This window comes from Anabrus simplex, chromosome 1, assembly GCF_040414725.1.
Source record: "Anabrus simplex isolate iqAnaSimp1 chromosome 1, ASM4041472v1, whole genome shotgun sequence".
NCBI classification, from domain to species: Eukaryota; Metazoa; Arthropoda; class Insecta; order Orthoptera; family Tettigoniidae; genus Anabrus; species Anabrus simplex.
The window spans coordinates 561125913-561145050 of NC_090265.1; the positions used below are offsets into that span (position 1 = coordinate 561125913).

The following is a 19138-nucleotide window of genomic DNA, read 5'->3' on the forward strand; positions in this document are numbered from 1 at the left end:
TGGAGTGGACGATACGTCAAGAAATTTGATCAAGCAAACTAACCAACACAGTGTCGAAAGTAAAATTTATGGGTGAGATCTCAGAACCGTTTACAATCAGAACGGGTGTAAGACAGGGAGATGGACTATCCCCACTCCTCTTCAACTGTGTTTTGGAAAAAGTCATTCGAGAGTGGAGGAAGTTGTTAGACCAAGAAGTAACAAAGGAAGATCAGTTCAGACTTGGGTCCCAAGCACAAAGGGGTGTACGTTGACTGCCTGGCCTTTGTGGATGATCTGGCCATTTTTTGCTAACAACATAGATTCAGCAGTCAACAAGATCAACAGGCTGTCAGAAATTGCTGAAAAGGTAGGACTCCAGATTTCTATTCCGAAGACAGAATGTATGACAAACATCTGTGATGGACCTGAATGGATGATCACTAATCTTGGAAAAATCGGTCTTGTCAAGAATTTCAGATATCTTGGTGAAGTCATCCAGCAGAATGGATTAGAAGAGGAAGCAATCAATGTCAGGATGAGGAAGTTAGACCAGGCATACCAAATGACAAAGAATATCTATAATAAAAAGTCTATGAGTATAGGGACCAAGTTCCGACACTATAACACAGTTGTAAAACCTGAGGGATTATATGCGTCTGAAACTTTGACCTTAAGTAGTAAAGGTCAAGTTGACTGGCTGGAAAAAAGAGAGCGCAGGATACTAAGAAAAATCCTAGGTAATAGGTGGGTTGATGGACAGTGGCTAATGAGACCAAATGAGGATTTGTACAGCAAGACAGAACCTTTCACAGCGTCAATTAAGAAGAGACGGCTACTATTTTACGGTCATCTCTTGAGAATGGCTGATGATCGACTAACAAAAAGAATATGGAATTTTATTCAATCTAAGGCGACAAGGCCAAGATGGTTCCAGGAATGCGAAAAAGATCTGAGGCAGATTGGTATTTCAGACCAAGAAATTCATGACAGGAACGCATTCAGAAGATTGGTGAATAATTATCAAGGTTTCAAAATGCCATCAACTTCTAGAAGACGGAAAGGACCTTTGTCTGAAGAGCATAAACAGGCACTCGTCGCTGGGCTCAGATGATACTGGCAGGAAGTCAAAGCCGGAACAGAAACAAGACCTAGACACTAAAATGAAGTTGGTTGTTACCACGCAGTCCATAGAGGCTCAACTCGATGTATTAAAAAAATATTACAAATTAGATTCACATAAACATAATAATACTTATTTGAGAAACCAAGTCACTTAATTCTCCGGAATGTAGCAGCTGCACATGAAGTAGCTTTGTCTCTCTGTGTGACCAGCTGCCAATTTACATGCCAGCTAGTTAAGTATTTCTCATACCTCAGTCCCTTTCATACTGCAAAGTCAAAGATGAGACTGATTTAAGTCAAGAAAGTATGAAACTTGTTCTAGCCCATAGTTGGAGACATACCGCACTATAAACGCTAGGTCTGTGTCTCACTAGAAATTAATCTGGGTCATACGAAAAGTGGTTTAAGAAATTCCAGTTGTGATAGTACATATATCACACCCTCGCACTTTATTTGAAGTGAGAGATATTATTGTCAGTATTTGATTTTTATTATTATTATTATTATTATTATTATTATTATCATCGTCAGTATTTCAGTTGTATATTTTGTCATTAATATTTGTAAGCTGCGAGGTCTCCATATATGTAGTACGAGTAATTTGTTTTGACCATACGGCTGGGAAAACATTGCTATATTGGAACTTGGAAACTTTGCATGAGTCATGTATATATCCCAGTATGATGAAATGAGCTTGTTGTTGTATTAGGAAAGTTCTATGACTCATGTGAAACACCCAAGAGAGTTTGTTTATGTCTTGGGGCCAAGAAGGAGTTCACGGTGTGGTCTTGACAAGAGGATCTACCATGATTGGCTGGCGAGGATCAATCCAGACGTATCATGTGAGAGGAAGGGGAATGCTGATGTCGGTAAAGGTTGATAAAACGGCGGGAACCACACACACTGTACGGGAATGAAGTAGTGCTGATACACGATACGGGAGTGAAACTTCACAAGACGGTACTGGAGTGAGACTGCTGCACTATACCAGACTGGACTTCAAACGTTGGTGGAACGTAGTCTTTTTATGTTTGTGAAAAGTGACTGACATACAACTTAGTATTGTATCATTTTGTGGTGGCCTGGTATTATATGTTGGTGAAAGCTATCTCAGACTTTCCATAATTTATGTTCAGGAATGACAAGCGTGTGTTGCTCAAATGTATATATCTTCAGAACAAGTGTTAAAGTCAGTGAACACAGTATTACGAGGTACAGTATCTGTGTGATATTATAAGTGCCGATTATCAGAATCAGCAAGTCGTGTTGATACAGGGACAGTGCAGGGTTCTTATATACATATATGTACATTGTTCAACGAACTATCTACAAATGGTGTAGATGTTGATTCCCATAGGGAATCTGAAGTATTTGTTCCGAATGAGTAAATTTATAATACCAAAATAAATGGTCCGTTATTGGACATTTATTTTGGTATTACTAACTACAAATGGTGGCTTAGTTCTCGCTTTCGTTTTCCCACTGTTTTCATTGTTGTTGTTGTAAATATGGAGTCTTCCAGCAATATTCTGTTTGTGTATTATAAGTGTACTTTCGTGTGTTGATGACGTGCTCATGCACGGATTTTATTAAGAATAGATATTTTAGAATCAGTGGAGTTATTGATGAACCTAGGTGCAGTTCCTATCTATTTAGTCGTTTTCAGAAGGTTAGGTAAGTCCCGAAGCAGATATACCAGTACGCAGCATAATGTATACGCCGTGGTATATAAAGAATTATCATGCTCTATCTAAATTCGAGAGATCCATTCTGGTGAACTCTGGCACCCATACTACGGACATTTCGGTTAATTATGTTTATTAATTTAATTTATTTCAAGTATTTTATGAAGTTTTTGAGTAATTTAATGTTATTTATTTATATACATATTTTTATTCATGATTTTATTTATTGGTAGTCATCAAAATATTACACAGTGTCTGAATATTGTCCTCAATTTCAAGGAAGTCTACAGAAGCAGTTCACTGCAATATGTTAACATCTCAAGTTGTTGTATTGGAGTTTTAAATAGCCCATTTATTATCTTCAGATTATAATAACAGAAGTTATAGCAAGTTTCAAGCACATACATTCATCACTAAGTTATGTGGAGACATCTTTGAGAGTGCCCTCTAGAATAGATATGGTATCTCCTGTTTCCCAAGAGGCAACTAAAACGAATGGCTCCTCATGTGCGTTCAACTTGGGAGCGTGGTTTGGTAACCGCGGGGCACACTACCTGTCTAACATTATCATCATAGTCATCATCTGCACAGCTTCCAGCCACTGGCTTGATGTGGTTAGAGCATAAGCCTCTCCATTGTCTTCTGTCTTCCAAACATCTCTCTGTCATCAATTTAGTCCAGTCTCCTCCCTTATTTCACCCATTTCTCCACACCTTTCAGCTGTGTGTTCCGTGGTCTTCCTCTTGATCTGCCTTGTATTCGCATCTCATGCATCTACCTGGGTATCCTCTTCTCCAGACTCTTCATGGGTCCATATAATCTTAGCTTTGATTCCTGTACCCTACGCTGCAATGGTACAGCTTGCACTAGTTCTTTAACCTTCTCATTTCTTATACTTTTTGTTACTCCTATCCTTATCTACCTCAGCTTTATTAGTATTCTCATACTAAGTGAAGTCACTGGTACAGATTAACTTCCTCCAATTTTTCCTTCTGCACCCCCTGTGGGTGGGGATGCAGGCGAAGAATACACCCACGGTATCCCTTGCCTGTTGTAAGAGGCAACTAAAAGGGGCCCCAGGGGCTCTCAACTTGGGAGCGTGGGTTGGTGACCATGGGGCCCTTGGCTGAGTCCTGGTATTGCTTCTACTTACTTGTGCCATGTTCCTAACTTTCATCTATCCTGTCTGACCTCCCTTGGTCAACTCTTGGTCTTTTCCAACCCCAATGATATTAGAGCATTTCAGGCCTAGGGAGTCTCATTTTCACGTCCTTCGTGGTCCTTGCCTTTCTTCGTCCATTACTTCATTTTTCAAAGTGACGGATCCCTACTTTTTCTTCTTTTTTCTCTCTCTACCCCCTGTGATTGGGGTACGCAGATGAAGAATACACCCACGGTATCCTCTGCCTGTCATAAGGGGCGACCAAGGGATGATGCCATTAGAAACATGCGATTACTTGTGATTCGTACCATTATGTGCAGAACACCCTGGGTCAGCGTTACTTGCGTCTAGGTACCACCTTGCAAGGGTTTACGTTATATAGCAGCAGTGCCATTCTGTGCAAAACATTATGGGTCTGAGTGTTGCTTATGAAAGAGATCATCATGTGTATTCCATTGGTCCATTCCACTGTGTTTAGTATGGTCTGCGTTACCTACGAGTATTACCACTTAATGTACACCACCATGGGTCTACGTTGCCTGCGGTTAGTAGTACTGTGTGAGAAACACCACGGGTTTGGCTCACCACCATGTTTAGTACCACTGTTTGAGGAAAACCATTGGTCTGCATTGCCCGAGATTAGTAGTATTACCGGGCAAGTTGGCCATGTGGTTAGGAGCACGCAGCTGTGAGCTTGCATCCGGGAGATAGTGGGTTCGAACCCCACTGTTGGCAGCCGTGAAGATGGTTTACTGTGGTTTCCCATTTTCAGACCAGGCAAATGTTGGGGCTGTACCTTAATTAAGGCCACTGCTGCTTCCTTCCCATTCCTAGGCCTTTCCTATCCCATCGTCACCGTAAGACCTATCTGTGTCGGTGCAATGTAAAGCAAATAGAAAAAAAGTAATCTTATTGTGTGAGGAACACCATGGGATTGTGTTGCCTGTGGACGTTACCATAATGTGTGATGCACCATGATTCTGCATTGCCTATGATTAGTACCACTATGTGAGCGATCCCATGAGTATACATGGCCTGTGATTAGTTCCACCAAGTGAGGAACACCACAGGAATACTGGCGCCTGTGATTAATACACCTAGGTGAGGAGCACCATGGGTCTGCGTTGCTTGTGAGTGGTGCTCTTATATGCGAAACGCCATGGGTTTGTGCTGCCTGCGAGTTGTGCCATTCTGTGTGACATACTATGTGTTTACATTACCTGTGATTAGTACCACCATACGAGAAACACCATGAGTCTACATTACCTGTGATTAGTACCACTGTAGGAGGAACACCATGGTTCTGTTTTACTAGTGATTAGTACCGTTGTGAGGGGCCAGTGACCTGGATTTTGGACCCCTTTAGATAATAAGCATCATCCCAGTAATTAAGACATTGTGAATTGGATCCCCTGATTGTTTTTGTCTTGTGATCATTTTCTCATCACCATTCGTTTTAGATTCTAGTCAGTGGATACATTTCTAAGTTTCAATCTTCATTTTGTTACATCTCGTACCATTAGGGGCCAATGACCTAACTGTTAGGCCCCTTTAAACAACAAACATCATCATCTTCTGTCTGCAACCAGGTTTTCCTGTATTTAGTCCAGCCTTCTTTTCAGTCTCCCTTTTCTCCTCTTATCAGGCACAGCCATTTCCATTACCCTCCTCCTAACACAATCTTCCTTCCTCCTCTTTAACATAGCCAAACCACCTCAAGAATTAACATAAAGAAATAAATGAACTGGATTAAAGCCACTATATATATATATATTTATTAATAATAAAGCCAAGCTTTCAGCCAAATTGCATTGGCCTTCATCAGGGCATGTGAAGTTTTGCCTCCGACAGTGAGCAAAGAAATTATCTGAAGGAACATGGAAGTCATGCCCATACTATCCACAGCCTACCCCACTAACTGGACTCAAGGATCGTGGTGCTGTGCTGTGGTGGTTGCGAGGGAAGTTACTGATGCACCGCCCTCTGTCGACAGTTTGAGTGCGTCCCGCTGTGCTATGGTGGTGTTATGCTTGTATTTCTGCAGTACAGGTCTCCATGTATTTGATAACTTGAAGCCGTCTTCCCTGTTGATGTTATTTGGGCGCAGCTCTATCTCTATGGCTTCCCTCACAAAACGAGCATAGAAGTCTTTTACAGGCGCGATGACCTTCGCCTGGTCAAAGAGGATTTCATGGTCTGTACTGTAGAAATGTTCTGCTATGGCAGACTGGCTTATAGCGTTCCTCGTGGAGGATGAAAGAGCGACATTCTTTACCGATCTGATGTGCTCTTTCACCCTTCCGGAAACTCAAATCCCTGTTTCGACCAGTCAAAGAGAAGCCACATCTTGAAACACCGGGCGTATATGAAATTCCATGTGGTTGTGGTTGTTCATATGTTGGCATGACAAAAAGGCTTGTTAGCACCAGGGTGAAAGAGCACATCAGGTCGGTAAAGAATGTCGCTCTTTCATCCTCTACGGAGAACGCTATAAGCCAGTCTGCCATAGCAGAACATTTCTACAGTACAGACCATGAAATCCTCTTTGACCAGGCGAAGGTCATCGCGCCTGTAAAAGACTTCTATGCTCGTCTTGTGAGGGAAGCCAGAGAGATAGAGCTGCGCCCAAATAACATCAACAGGGAAGACGGCTTCAAGTTATCAAATACATGGAGACCTGTACTGCAGAAATACATGCGTAACACCACCATGGCACAGCGGGACGCACTCAAACTGTCGACAGAGGGCGGTGCAACAGTAACTTCCCTCCCAACCACCACAGCACAGCACCACGATCCTTGAGTCCAGTTAGTGGGGTAGGCCGTGGATAGTACGGGCATGACTTCCATGTTCCTTTAGATAATGTCTTTGCTCACTGTCAGAGGCAAAACTTCACATGCCCTGATGAAGGCCAATGCAATTTGGCTGAAAGCTTGGCTTTATTATTAATAAATATATATATATAGTGGCTTTAATCCAGTTCATTTATTTCTTTGTGTTAATACAATGAGCCACGAAAACTTACGTTCATTAATCACTTCAAGAATTGCTTCTCTAACTTTTATGATTAATTCATCCACACCTAATGTACCATTGCTTGTCTCATTCCTGATTCTATCTCTCCTCGTCAGTCAACACGAATATCTCAGCATCTTCATCTTTACAACACATATCTTTTTCAGTTGCCCTGTAGTGACAGGCCATGTTTCTGCTCCATATATGTTTGCTGGTCTATCTTGTGTATTTTCTCTTTCAATTTTACTGGAATACTCTTTTCATACTGCATACTGGAAAACCTTCTCCAAGCATTCCACCTTGCCTGGATTTTGCTTGAGGTTTCCTTTGTCATTTATGGTATAGCCAAGATATTTAAAATTGTGTTGCTCCTATTCTACTTATCAAAATTTGCATCTCACTGGCCTGGATTCTGCTATTATCTCTTCCCCTCATTAACTAAGTTTCTGAAGGATATGTGTCAGTATTGGGATATAGTTCATCTGGTTTATTGCTCTTGTGCTGTTTTTGAAGACATCCTTGTTCCATACTAGCTTCTAACATATCTGAGGAATGCTTTTGCTTGTCTCTCCTGCTTACTTATTTCCGTATTGTTTCGTCCATTTTGTCCATTTTATGCCTCAGTACTTGAAACTCTCCACCTTCCTCTGTTGTTCCCCACCAGTTGTTACTCCCATTGTTGATCTATCTTTCCTTCCATTTGTAAGCACTATCTCACTTCTCTTTATACTAAATTTTATGTCATGTCCTTGTACTATTTTATCCCATGAATCCAGCTGTTCCTGAAGAACTTCTCCTCCCTCTTTCCCCATACCATATCTGTACATCATTGCTTTCATCTTTTCTTCCCCTGTTTCCTCTGTCTCTCTGGTCAATCTATCATCCATTACTATAATGAAAAGTAAAGATGAGAATACACTTCCTTGTTTCAAACTATTCTTCTGTTCTAGCCAATCTGTTCTTTCTCCTCTTACTTTCACTTAACTCTCACTCCCTTCATGCATGTCCTTTCCCCTCCAAATAGTCTGTTACTCAATTCCTTTGTTTTCCAGGATCTTCCTTATCTTGCTTTACACCATTACCAGTTTGTGCCTTTTCAGTATCCAAGAAGGCCATCAGTATCTTTCCCATATTCATGGTGCTGTTCTTTTACCTGTCTTATGGAAAATAAGAGGTCTACAGTTCACCTTCCTGTCTGAAACCATACTGCTGTTCTATCTCCATCTACTTTTGTCCGAATCCATTTCTCCAGGATATTTCCAAATATAGCCTCCGTGGCTCAGACGGCAGCGCGTCGGCCTCTCACCGCTGGATACCGTGGTTCAAATCCCGGTCACTCCATGTGAGATGTGTGCTGGACAAAGCGGAGGCGGGACGGGTTTCTCTCCGGGTACTCCGGTTTTCCCTGTCATCTTTCATTCCAGCAACACTCTCCATTCTCATTTCATAGCATCTGTCAGTCATTAATAAATCACTTTGGGAGTGGCCACCCCATCGTACTAATAGCCTATATCTGCTTCATTCATTCCATCCCTGACCCGGTCAATGACTGGAAAACAGGTTGTAGGTTTTCATTTTCATTTCCAAATATATTCATTCGTTAACACATTAAACTGTCTCCCTATTATTCATAGGTTTTACTCTTGGCATCTACGAAAACCGTAAAAGTAGTTAATGTAACATAAAATCAGGGACCTGTTCCACAAATTAACTATGCAACTTTTCACTTTGCACTTTTCAGTTCAGATTTTGTTCCACCGTCACTTTTCAGATTTAGCTTGCAAAGTGAAAGGGTAGGAATCTTTTTACTTTTCAAGCCTGGTGTGTTCCTCCATTGGTACAGAAATGCAAAGTGCAAAGAAATGAAGCGAAGAGTTTTCATAAATATTGCAAAGAGATGATCCCTTTTCATCTGTTAATTAACAAGTATGTACACTAGTTTCTCGGCGTAAATGAAATGGCGTATGGTTTTTAGTGCTGAGAGTGTCCAAAGACATGTTTGGCTTGCCAGGTGGAGGTCTTTTGATTTGATCCTCGTAGGCGATGATGAGCATGAAATGATGAAGAAGACAACACACACAGCCCAGATGCTAGCGAAATTAACCGATGATGATTAAAATTCCCGACCCTGCCGGGAATCGAACCCGGGACCCCTGTGACCGAAGGCCAGTACGCTAACCATTTAGCCATGGGGCTGGACTTCTCAGCGTAGAATTTGGTTTAGTGATATAAACATGTTATGTCGAGAGCTTTTAAGTGAGGACAATGATGAAGAATCCAATAAGAGAACGTACAAAGACAGGATTAATTTTCATAACCTCACTTTGACGGAATTTCGCGAGTGTTTTCGTAGGATGACTATATTCTTGAAATGATCGGTCATTTATTGAAACATGCAACAAAAAGAAGTCGATCCCATTCCGAAAAAGAACAAATTCGTATATGCTTACATTGTTTAGTAAATGGTGCCCAGCCGCATGGTGTAGCAGCAATGCATGGGAAATCAAAATCAGTTATTTGCAGAACTGTTACCAAAGTCGTAGATGTTATAGTAATGTAATATTTCCTAACATAGTACGTTGGTCCGATAATCCACATAATATAGCAACGGAATTTCTAATGAGGAGTGAATTTCCTTCTGTGTGTGGATATGTTGACGGTACTCTTGTTAATATTGATGCTTGTCATCATTTCAGAGGTTATTTTTAAAGTTGCCAAAAAGGATGTTCCGATTCTCCATGACAACTTCTGGCACAGCCAGCGTCTTATAATCATATTCCTTTCTCATGATTAAAACTTTAAAACTACTAGTACCACAATTATACTGTCAAGTTCGCCGCGAAAGATAAAGCATTAAAATCATAGAGTATTATACAGTTTGCCCTTGGAATAAACTGGACCACTAAGGATCACACTACAACTTCATTTCTTTCTCTTCATGCTGAATTTTCTCTGTGTCCAATAATCCTTCATGCGTTCATGCTTCCGTTGTTCATCTGTCCAGGCTCTTCCGGTCTTCTTAGCTCTTCTTGCGGCTTGAAACACCTTCCAAATTCTTCAGTATGTTCCTAAACGTATTCCTTTCTAACAGCAGGACTTCTGAGATGCTTAAAATTTACATATCCTTCTTCGTTTCCTTAATCCATGCTGTAGTGGTGTTTTTTCTCCAGAAGTAATCAAATATCTGTTTGATAAGTCTGTTTGTGTTCATTCTGTACAAATGTCCGAGAAACACCAGCCTCCTTTTCTTCATGGTCTCTTGAGATTCTTGCCACCTTCTGGTAAACTTCTTTGTTGATCCGAAGTTTCCATCCGCTTTCAGTTTGGACAGCTCCCATAATTTTTCTGAGGATCCTTCTTTTCAGGACCTCTAGCTTCTCCAGCTTGTAGTTCATAGATAGGCATTCACTGGCATACAGGCATTCTGTTTTAACCACGGTGTTGTAATGTTTTAATTTGTAATTCCAGGATAAGCACTTCTTATTGCAGATGATTTTTGTCAAGCCGTATGCTCTCTCCATTTTTGAGATCCGTTCTTCCACTGCAGCCTTTTCTAGTCCATTCTCCCGTATCATCTCACCAAGGTACTTGAACGTTTTGACTCTTTCTATCCGTTCCATCTCTGTTTCCAGGAATTTTGGTCCATCTTTGATGTTCATCATGAATTTGGTCTTATCTGCTGAGATCCTCACCCCTGTTTTTCTGGTGATTCTTTGTGGATGGTTGCGACCTCTGGACTTTCTGATAGTATAGCAAAGTCGTCAGCGAAAGCGAAGCAGTTGACTTTAATTCCTCCTGATTTTCTCCCTAGACAGATCGGGATTATCCCTTGATGTTCAAGTTCCGAGTTCCATATTCTCACTCTTTTCTAGGACACGGTTGAATAGGACCAGGGATAGTCCATCCCCTTGTCTCACGCCTGTATTGGTTTCAAATGATTGTGAGAGATGCCCGAAAAATTTTACCTTGGAGGTTGTGACTGTTAGGGTCTCTTTGATTAAATTTGCCAGTTTGGTTTTGACTCCAAATTTCCTAATGATCTTATCCAAGGTGTCTCTGTCCACCGAACTGAAGGCTTTTTGAAGTCTATACACTACACCACAATTTTCTTACCACTCAACATTCTGTGGCGGAGTATTGACTTCAGGTTGAATATTTGTTCGATACAGGAGCGGCCTTTCCTAAACCCAGCTTGATATTCCCCTAGTTGTTGGTCCAGATTCACCTCTATTCTATTAACCCATTAGCGCCTGAATTAATTTTTTTCAGAGATTAATTTATTTATTGTGTTTTACTGCATGTTTGAGTCCAAAATTAACTAATGAAACAAGTTTCAGAATTTTGGGACCGCTAGGTCATAAGACATTTGATGTTGCCATATATAGCAACTGTAGGCGCTTGCACTACCTATTTTTTAACAATGAGTTTTGATAGACGAATTTAGGATACAGAGTAGGGGTTTTTTTTGTTTGTTGTACAATAACAATATTGAAAATCTCAGCATTATTTATTGTAAGAATATGGAATATTACTTTTTATTCATGTCACAGCTAAAATAGAATTATTGAATACAGGAAAAAAATATTTGTTTGTAGTACAGAGACATATATGTATAGTTTTTTGCCTGTCAAAACAAAATTCTCACTGGAACAATAGAATAAAACCAAAAATAAGAAAATAAAGAACCAAAGAACTTCAGATGCAATTACACACTATAGAGTAACTACAGTAGTCAGTATTTTCTGAGGCAGATAAAAGCCTTCCCTCAATACTCGCGCGTTAGGCACAGAGATAGAGAATGACAATCTTTTCCTGTCTTCGTATCATCCTGCATGTCCCAGTAAGACAACTTGGAGGGTAACTTTACAGTACAATACTTTTCCAAAGCTTTAGCAAGCGGGCTACTGCTAGAACCCTATGTGGTCTTTCAAAATGTTTTATGCATATCTTATGCTTTTGGTACATATCAAGTCACGGTTTTAAGGTGCAATACAGCATTGTTAATACGTATGTCTTGTATAAATTATTGGAAAAAACTCTTGAAAAACGAGACATGGAAGCCTCCTTTCAGCGCTCGCAAACAACAATGTATACGCAGAGAGCAGCTCTGTTGGCAACTCTATATTCTTTGTTTCGTCAGTTGTTTATCAGATCGCCAAAGTATGTACGTTGGTAAATTGTTGTTTTGTGCACTCTCTCGTGTTTTAGTTAAAGACTGCAAAATGGGGATAAACAAAAAAAAAAAAAGTTATACTGACTATGGATGAGAAACTACGTGCTATAAGGTGACTAGATTCTGAGGTAACAGCCAAAACTATTGCTTTGGAGTTAGGGGTAGGAAAAAGTACAGTTGGAGACTGGAAGAAAAATCGAGCAGAAATTGAAAAGTGGTGTGCTGCCTAAGGTAGTGGAACTGGAATGAAAGTTAAAAAAAAGGTTGAAAGATAAGCATAAGGAAGCTGAGGAAACATTATTTTTGTGGCATGAACACTTAAGAGGAAAAGGCTAGCCCACTACAGGGTCGCTATTGCAGGAAAAAGCATTGCAATTTCAGCTACAAATAGAAGGAGAAGATTCAGAATTTACTGCCAGAGATGGATGGTTGGATCAGTGGAAAAATTATTCGGTATTCGCCAGATTACCATTAGTGGAGAGACTTTATCCGCTGACAATGAGGCTGTGCCATTGTTTAAAGACTATCTTTCAAAGTTAATTGATGAAAAGGAAATTTCTGGGGAACAGTTATACAACTGCATTGAGAGTGGTTTAAATTACAAGATGCTCCGTATGAAAATGCTTGCTTCAAAAACAAAAAAAAAGCTGTGGCACCCAGATAGAAGAAAAGTAAGGAACGAGTCACCATCTTGGCTTGCAGTAATGCAACCGGCAACCACAAGCTTAGGCTTATATTAATAAGGGAATCACAGAAACCTAGAGCTTTCAAAAACCTGAAAAATCTGGAATCATTGCCCCTATATTACACACGTCTAAAGAAATCATGGATGAATTCAGAAATCTTTAAAACTTGATTCCAAAATGAATTCATACGGCTGTGGAGCAATATCTCAAAGACAATAATTTGCCGAGAAAAGTTGTACTGTTTCTTGATAATGCGCCTTCGCATCCTGCCAGTGACAAACTCACAGATGGTGATAACAAAGCATTATTTTTACCACCAAATGTGACTGCTCTTTGTCAGCCAATGGACCAGGCCATCCTTGAAAAAGACAATGCCAAGCATGTGTTCCCTGTAGATTTGCAGTGTTTTTTACTCAGTCCATATCTACAAGCATCTGCCATCTATTACAAACTGAAGCTCGAAGTACATAACTTACCTGTATACTATCTCAACACTCAAGAAGGATACTGCTATTTATGGCATGAAATTGAAAGAGGATTAACTGTAAATGACTTTGCAAGCATCATGTGTGACTTCATACTGATAAATGTTGCTTATGAATCAGATGAGATAATAGTTTTCAGCGATGGCTATGGCTTCCAAAACAGAAACAGTATAAGCCTACTGGAAAATGTGTTTCTGTTATTAGCTAAAGAAAAGAACATTGCCATCTCTCAGAAGTTTCTCACTAAAGGACACACACAAATGGAGTGTGATTTAATGCACTCTGCAATTGAAAGTAAACTGAAGCATCATAAAGTAGTCTGTGTGCCTGTGGAGTATATGTCGGCATGTAAGTTTGCAAGATTGAAACCCAAACCATACAACATTACGTATTTCGCACACTCCTCCTTTACGGACTACAGTTCCGTGAAGATGGTCTCTTCCATCCGACCAGGTCAAAAATGGGAACCCTACAATTACTGACTGGCCTCTGCCAGTAAGGATCAAGACTGATATCACAGGTGTGTTTCATTCATGGTGAAATATTATTTATTTTACGTGTTCGTCAGATTTTCTCCCTTGTATAATTTTTTTTCTTCAGATACTGGAAAAAACTTCCTCAAAGACAATGAAAGGGCAGTGGAAGTTACTCAGTGGAGACAGTGAAAAATCTTCATGGCACACCTTCAAAAATAAAGGACAAATATCTGAATCTTCAGCAATTGAAACCACTGATACCTCAAGATGTTTATGATAACCTACATCATGCTTAACCCTGAAACTGATTTTACATTGCTAAAAGTGCATAATGATCAAATCTGCTTAGCTGGTGTGCTCAAGACAAATGTGAACATATTGCTGGTGCTGTGTGCAATTATTGGAACTGGAAAGTTTGAAAACTAAGCTCTTTCTAACTTGACTGTTTGCTCCCTTTTTCTAGTAACTTGAATATTTCTTTTTTTTTTTTTTTTCCTTATACATGTGATTTCGATAAGCTGCTCTACATTAAAAGTAATATAATGATTTTGATAAGCTGCTCTACATTAGATAGTCAAACCTTAAAACCTCATATGTCCAGATAAAGTTAGAATTTTATATCTTGAAACAACGTAAGTTTCCCAGATATATGAAGACACTTGAAATGCTTATTTATGCTATTCAATAGAGATATTAACACTAAACAATATGGAAACTCTAAAATTACAACGGTGGAATATATTCTATGCAATTTATAACATTTTCTCCCCTCTCCTGAAAAGTTGGCTAAAAGTGACTTGCAGTGTTTTAGAAGAGTAAGCCAACGACATATAAGTACATGATACCCAACGCCTCTGTTCATGCACTGTGTAGTTCTTATCTGTCTTGTATGCACCTCTCATGGATATTAGTAATCTAATATCTGATTTATGGATTTGCTTGTCTTTCAGAGCTGGTTTTGCTCAAAATGCTACCGTACCTAAACAACCAATTGTTTTCTTGAAAGCATCAAGTTCTTATATAACAGAAGGGCAGTGTATTGAGGTAAGTGTGTAGAATTAATGTCCTCATATGAATGGGAACATACTATAGAATATATCCACACTGTTCCATTGCCTGTAATAAAAGGTGATTTAAAGGAGGAACCCCAGGACTCTCAATGTAGAAGTATGTGTTGTTGACCACAGGCACCGTATACAAGTCTGGCATTGCTTTCATTTGTGCCAGGCTCCTCACTTTCATATTCGACTTCTCTCGGTTATTTTTTTGCTTTACATTGCACCGACACAGATAGTTCTTGTGGTGACGACGGGATATGAAAGGGCTGGGAGTGGAAATGAAGCAACCCTGGCCTTAATTAAGGTACAGCCCCAGCGTTTGCTTGGTGTGAAAATGGGAAACCATCTTCAGGGCTGCTGGCTGTGGGGTTCAAACCCACTATGTCTGGAATGCAAGCTGATAACTATGTGATCCAAACAGCACAGCCACTTGCTCAGTTATTTATTTTAAATTTATTTTATGTGAAGCGAATGGAGGAGGATAGGGTACGTAGGAGAATAATGGACTCTGCTATGGAGGGTAAGAGAAGTAGAGGGAGACCAAGACGACGATGGTTAGACTTGGTTTCTAACGATTTAAAGATAAGAGGTATAGAACTAAATGAGGCCACAACACTAGTTGCAAATCGACGTTTAGTAAATTCTCAGAGGCTTGCAGACTGAACGCTGAAAGGCATAACAGTCCATAATGATAATGTATGTATGTATTTATTTATTTATATATATATATATATATATATATATTTTTTTTTTTATCTCAGCAAGACAGATGTACAGTAGTCTTTCATTCCAGTAGAACAAAAGTATTGACTTCTATTTTTTTCTTTTCCTTCAAGCATTGAAATAGCTAATCATATGTCATTTTTCTGAAATATTCTTGCGTCTGTCATTAACATTATCAGGCGAGTTGGCCATGCGGTTAGGGGCGCGCAGCTGTGAGCTTGCATCCAGGACATAGTGGGTTCGAACCCCACTGTTGGCAGCCCTGAAGATGTTTTTCCATGGTTTCCCATTTTCACACCAGCCAAATGCTGGGGATGTACCTTAATTAAGGCCACGGCCGTTTCCTTCCCATTCCTAACCCTTTCCTATCCAATCGTTGCCATAAGACCAATCTGTGTCGGTGCGACGTAAAGCAAAAAAAAAATTAACATTCTGTCAAATTTCTATATAGTGACCATCAGTTTGGATGCACTTGCACCATCTGTGAGTGAGACACTCTATCTTGACCTTGAAAATTTTTTTGCTGCTTTTGCAGAGATCAGTACAAACACTTTCTTTCCGTAGGTCGTCATTAAAATAGTGACCTCAGGGCGTATTCTTCAAGTGACCAATAGAGGCAATCTGGATATCCTCTTGTGGACAGGGGCGAGGAACTGTAGAATATATCCACATAATCCCAATACCTCTAGTAAGAGGTAACTAAAAGGAGGAACCCCAGGGGCTCTCAACGTAGAAGTGTGGGTTGATGACCACAGGCCCCCTAGCTGAGTTTAGTATTGCTTCCACTTGTACGGTGGAACAGTGTTCGTTGTAGTATTGTTCTGCTGGTTAGTGCTGTTGTGCTGAACACATTTTTGAATTTATGCCATATGGATAGAACAATAATTAACTAGTAGCAATGCTACCATATATACCTGTATTTCTTACAGATAAATTACACTACAAAGCTTCTTCTTCTCCTCCTCCTTCCATTTTGGCCAACTCTGCACCACAGTAATTCGATTTCAGCTGCTTCTGGGCTTTGATCCTTGACCAGTACTCCTTCATTATAATTCAGTTCTGCGTGTAACCTCTTGCTTGTATTTTGAAATTAAATAAACAAGCATCTTTAAAAAGTGTTTTCCAGTTGTGAGAAAAAAAAAAAAAAAAAAAAAAAAAAAGCTAGCTAGTGGATCTACTTGAAAGTCATTGACAGCTGTTTGGGGATTTTCCCCAGGGCAGTGCATGGCAAATGGACAGGAAGGTATATTGGAGCTTGTTGGGATAGACTGGATCAAGAGGTACAATCACTTGCTTATGATCAAGGATTGTACAGTACTTCTGTATGAGACAGCCGGTAGGTAGATAAATTTCACACCAGCATATAGAGATAGAGAGGTGACCCGATGTTTACCTTACTACCTCACAATAAGGATAGGTTTGTTCTCTGGACTTTTATGACATGTAAATAGGTCAAACTATTACAACAACTAAATTCAGCTGATTAAACAGTGCCACACCTCACTTTTGGTTACCCTGGACACCGACACCTTTGAAGCAAAATATAAATTATTTAGCAATCTTGCCATAGCTTGCTCTCTCTGTTTAACTTGTCTGCTGTCCCAAGCCCATACACACAACCAAAATATACAAAGTCCAAAATTTGAACATGTTTTTGAATGTAGGCTATGTTATACGGGATAGAACAGTAATAGACAACTAACAATGCTACCAGATATACATGTATTTCTTACAGATAAATTACACATCATCATCATAATTTGATTCTCATTCTTCTTCTTCTCTTCCTTTCGTTTTGATCGTCTGTGGACCACGTTAATTTGATTTCAGCTGCTTCTGCCCAGGACTCCTTCAGTCTTTCACTCTGCAGTCTTCCCCTCTCTTCTTTGCATGATGCTTGGGTCCAGGATCTAACTTTTTCCTGGAAACTCTTAGTGTTCTTGATTCTCGGCTTGTAAGATTCCCGGTCGCTGACTTCCATTCCTTGCATTTCCATTTCTTGCACGTCCTTCAACTCCTGCCAGCGGACCATAGTTTTCCTGGTCTCAAAAAGTCCTTAATACCTGGTTTGTCAGTCTTTCCGAGTCCATTCTGTAGATCTGTCCGAAGAACATGGCTCTTCTCTTCCGGATGGTGTCAGATATTTCTATCCTGAGGTACAACTCTTGATTTCCTTTCTTTTTGTATGATCCATCCTCTGTTCTTTGTGCTTGCTGTTTTGATGTTGGTCACATACTGTGTCTTCTTGAAGGAGATCCATTGGCCTGCCTTACTTGCTTGTTCCTTGAGCTGGGCAATCTGATTCGATGCCTCCTCTGTTGACTCTGACAGAACCACAGTGTCATCCACAAAGGCCAGACAGGCAAATTCAATTCCTCTTTTCTTGTATCCTATGCTCATACTGCCTAAACATTGCATATTTTGGCACCACACCCTAATCACTTTGTCAAGAACACAGTTAAAGAGAAGGAGAGGTAATCGATCTCCCTATCTGACCACTGTTTTAATCCTAAAACATTCCGATAATAATCCTCTGAGAACTTGTTCTTGGATACTGTGTCAGATGCCTGTCACTATCTGGTTAATGAGCTCTCTTGTCTTCCTGTCTAGACTCATTGGACCGATTATAGAAACGATTAATTTTAAGCCTTACCGAGCTTGATAGCTTCAGTCGCTTAAGTGCGGCCAGTATCCAGTATTCGGGAGATAGTAGGTTCGAACCCCACTGTCGGCAGCCCTGAAAATGGTTTTCCATGGTTTCCCATTTTCACACCAGGCAAATGCTGGGGCTGTACCTTAATTAAGGCCACGGCCGCTTCCTTCCCACTCCTAGCCCTTTCCTGTCCCATCGTCGCCATAAGACCTACCTGTGTCGGTGCAACGTAAACCAAAAAAAAAAAAATTTAAGCCTTAGACAATGTCTACCTAAATGACATCTAAGTTATGAATGATGTTCCATTGCTTAAACAGTGTTCAGCTGGTGTTTAGCTAGATGTCATTTAAGTTTCAGTATTGGTTTAAAAATGGAAATAGAGGTATCTTCCATGCTGATCTTTGCTTCTCACAACCAATTAAATTCTTTAGTGCGCACACCAAATGTTAGTTAGCTGTCGTTTGTTTTACGTATTACATGATATGGCTAAACATGAGCATGACTTGTCCACAAATAAGAACTTCGCTTCCTGTAGAATTGAAATCTCATAATATTATAAAGAATAAAGTGACACGCCACCGTATGAGGAAGTGTAATTTTTATTATAGTACTGTTGTTACAGTGAGTGTAGTCTAAAATTGTACCGGTAAAGGAAAGATAAAAATACAGTGCTCTGTAACCGAGTGAGTTGTACGGGCCATTTAGAGATCATGGTTTGAACCCCACCATGGCAGCCCTGAAGATGGTTCTCCGCAGTTTCCCTATTTTTACACTTGTAAAATTCACTCTGATGCACCTGGGTAGTGCCTATACTTTATCTTTCAATCAAGTTGAATCGAATGATTTTGGTTTGCCTAGACATTGACAAGACATAAGTCAACTGAGGTTGTTAGTCTCAGAAGAGTCCAGTTTACAGCC

General features: G+C 40.0%; 1 protein-coding gene across 1 annotated transcript in view; it reads left to right on the top strand.

Moving 5' to 3' along the window:
- LOC136857143 (oxaloacetate tautomerase fahd-1, mitochondrial) overlaps positions 1–19138 on the top strand; it is a 62258-nt gene that overhangs the window by 9617 nt on the left and 33503 nt on the right. The window contains exon 2 of the mRNA XM_067135561.2: positions 14737–14830. Coding sequence (XP_066991662.1) covers positions 14737–14830 — 94 coding nt within the window. The remainder of the gene's footprint in view (positions 1–14736; positions 14831–19138) is intronic.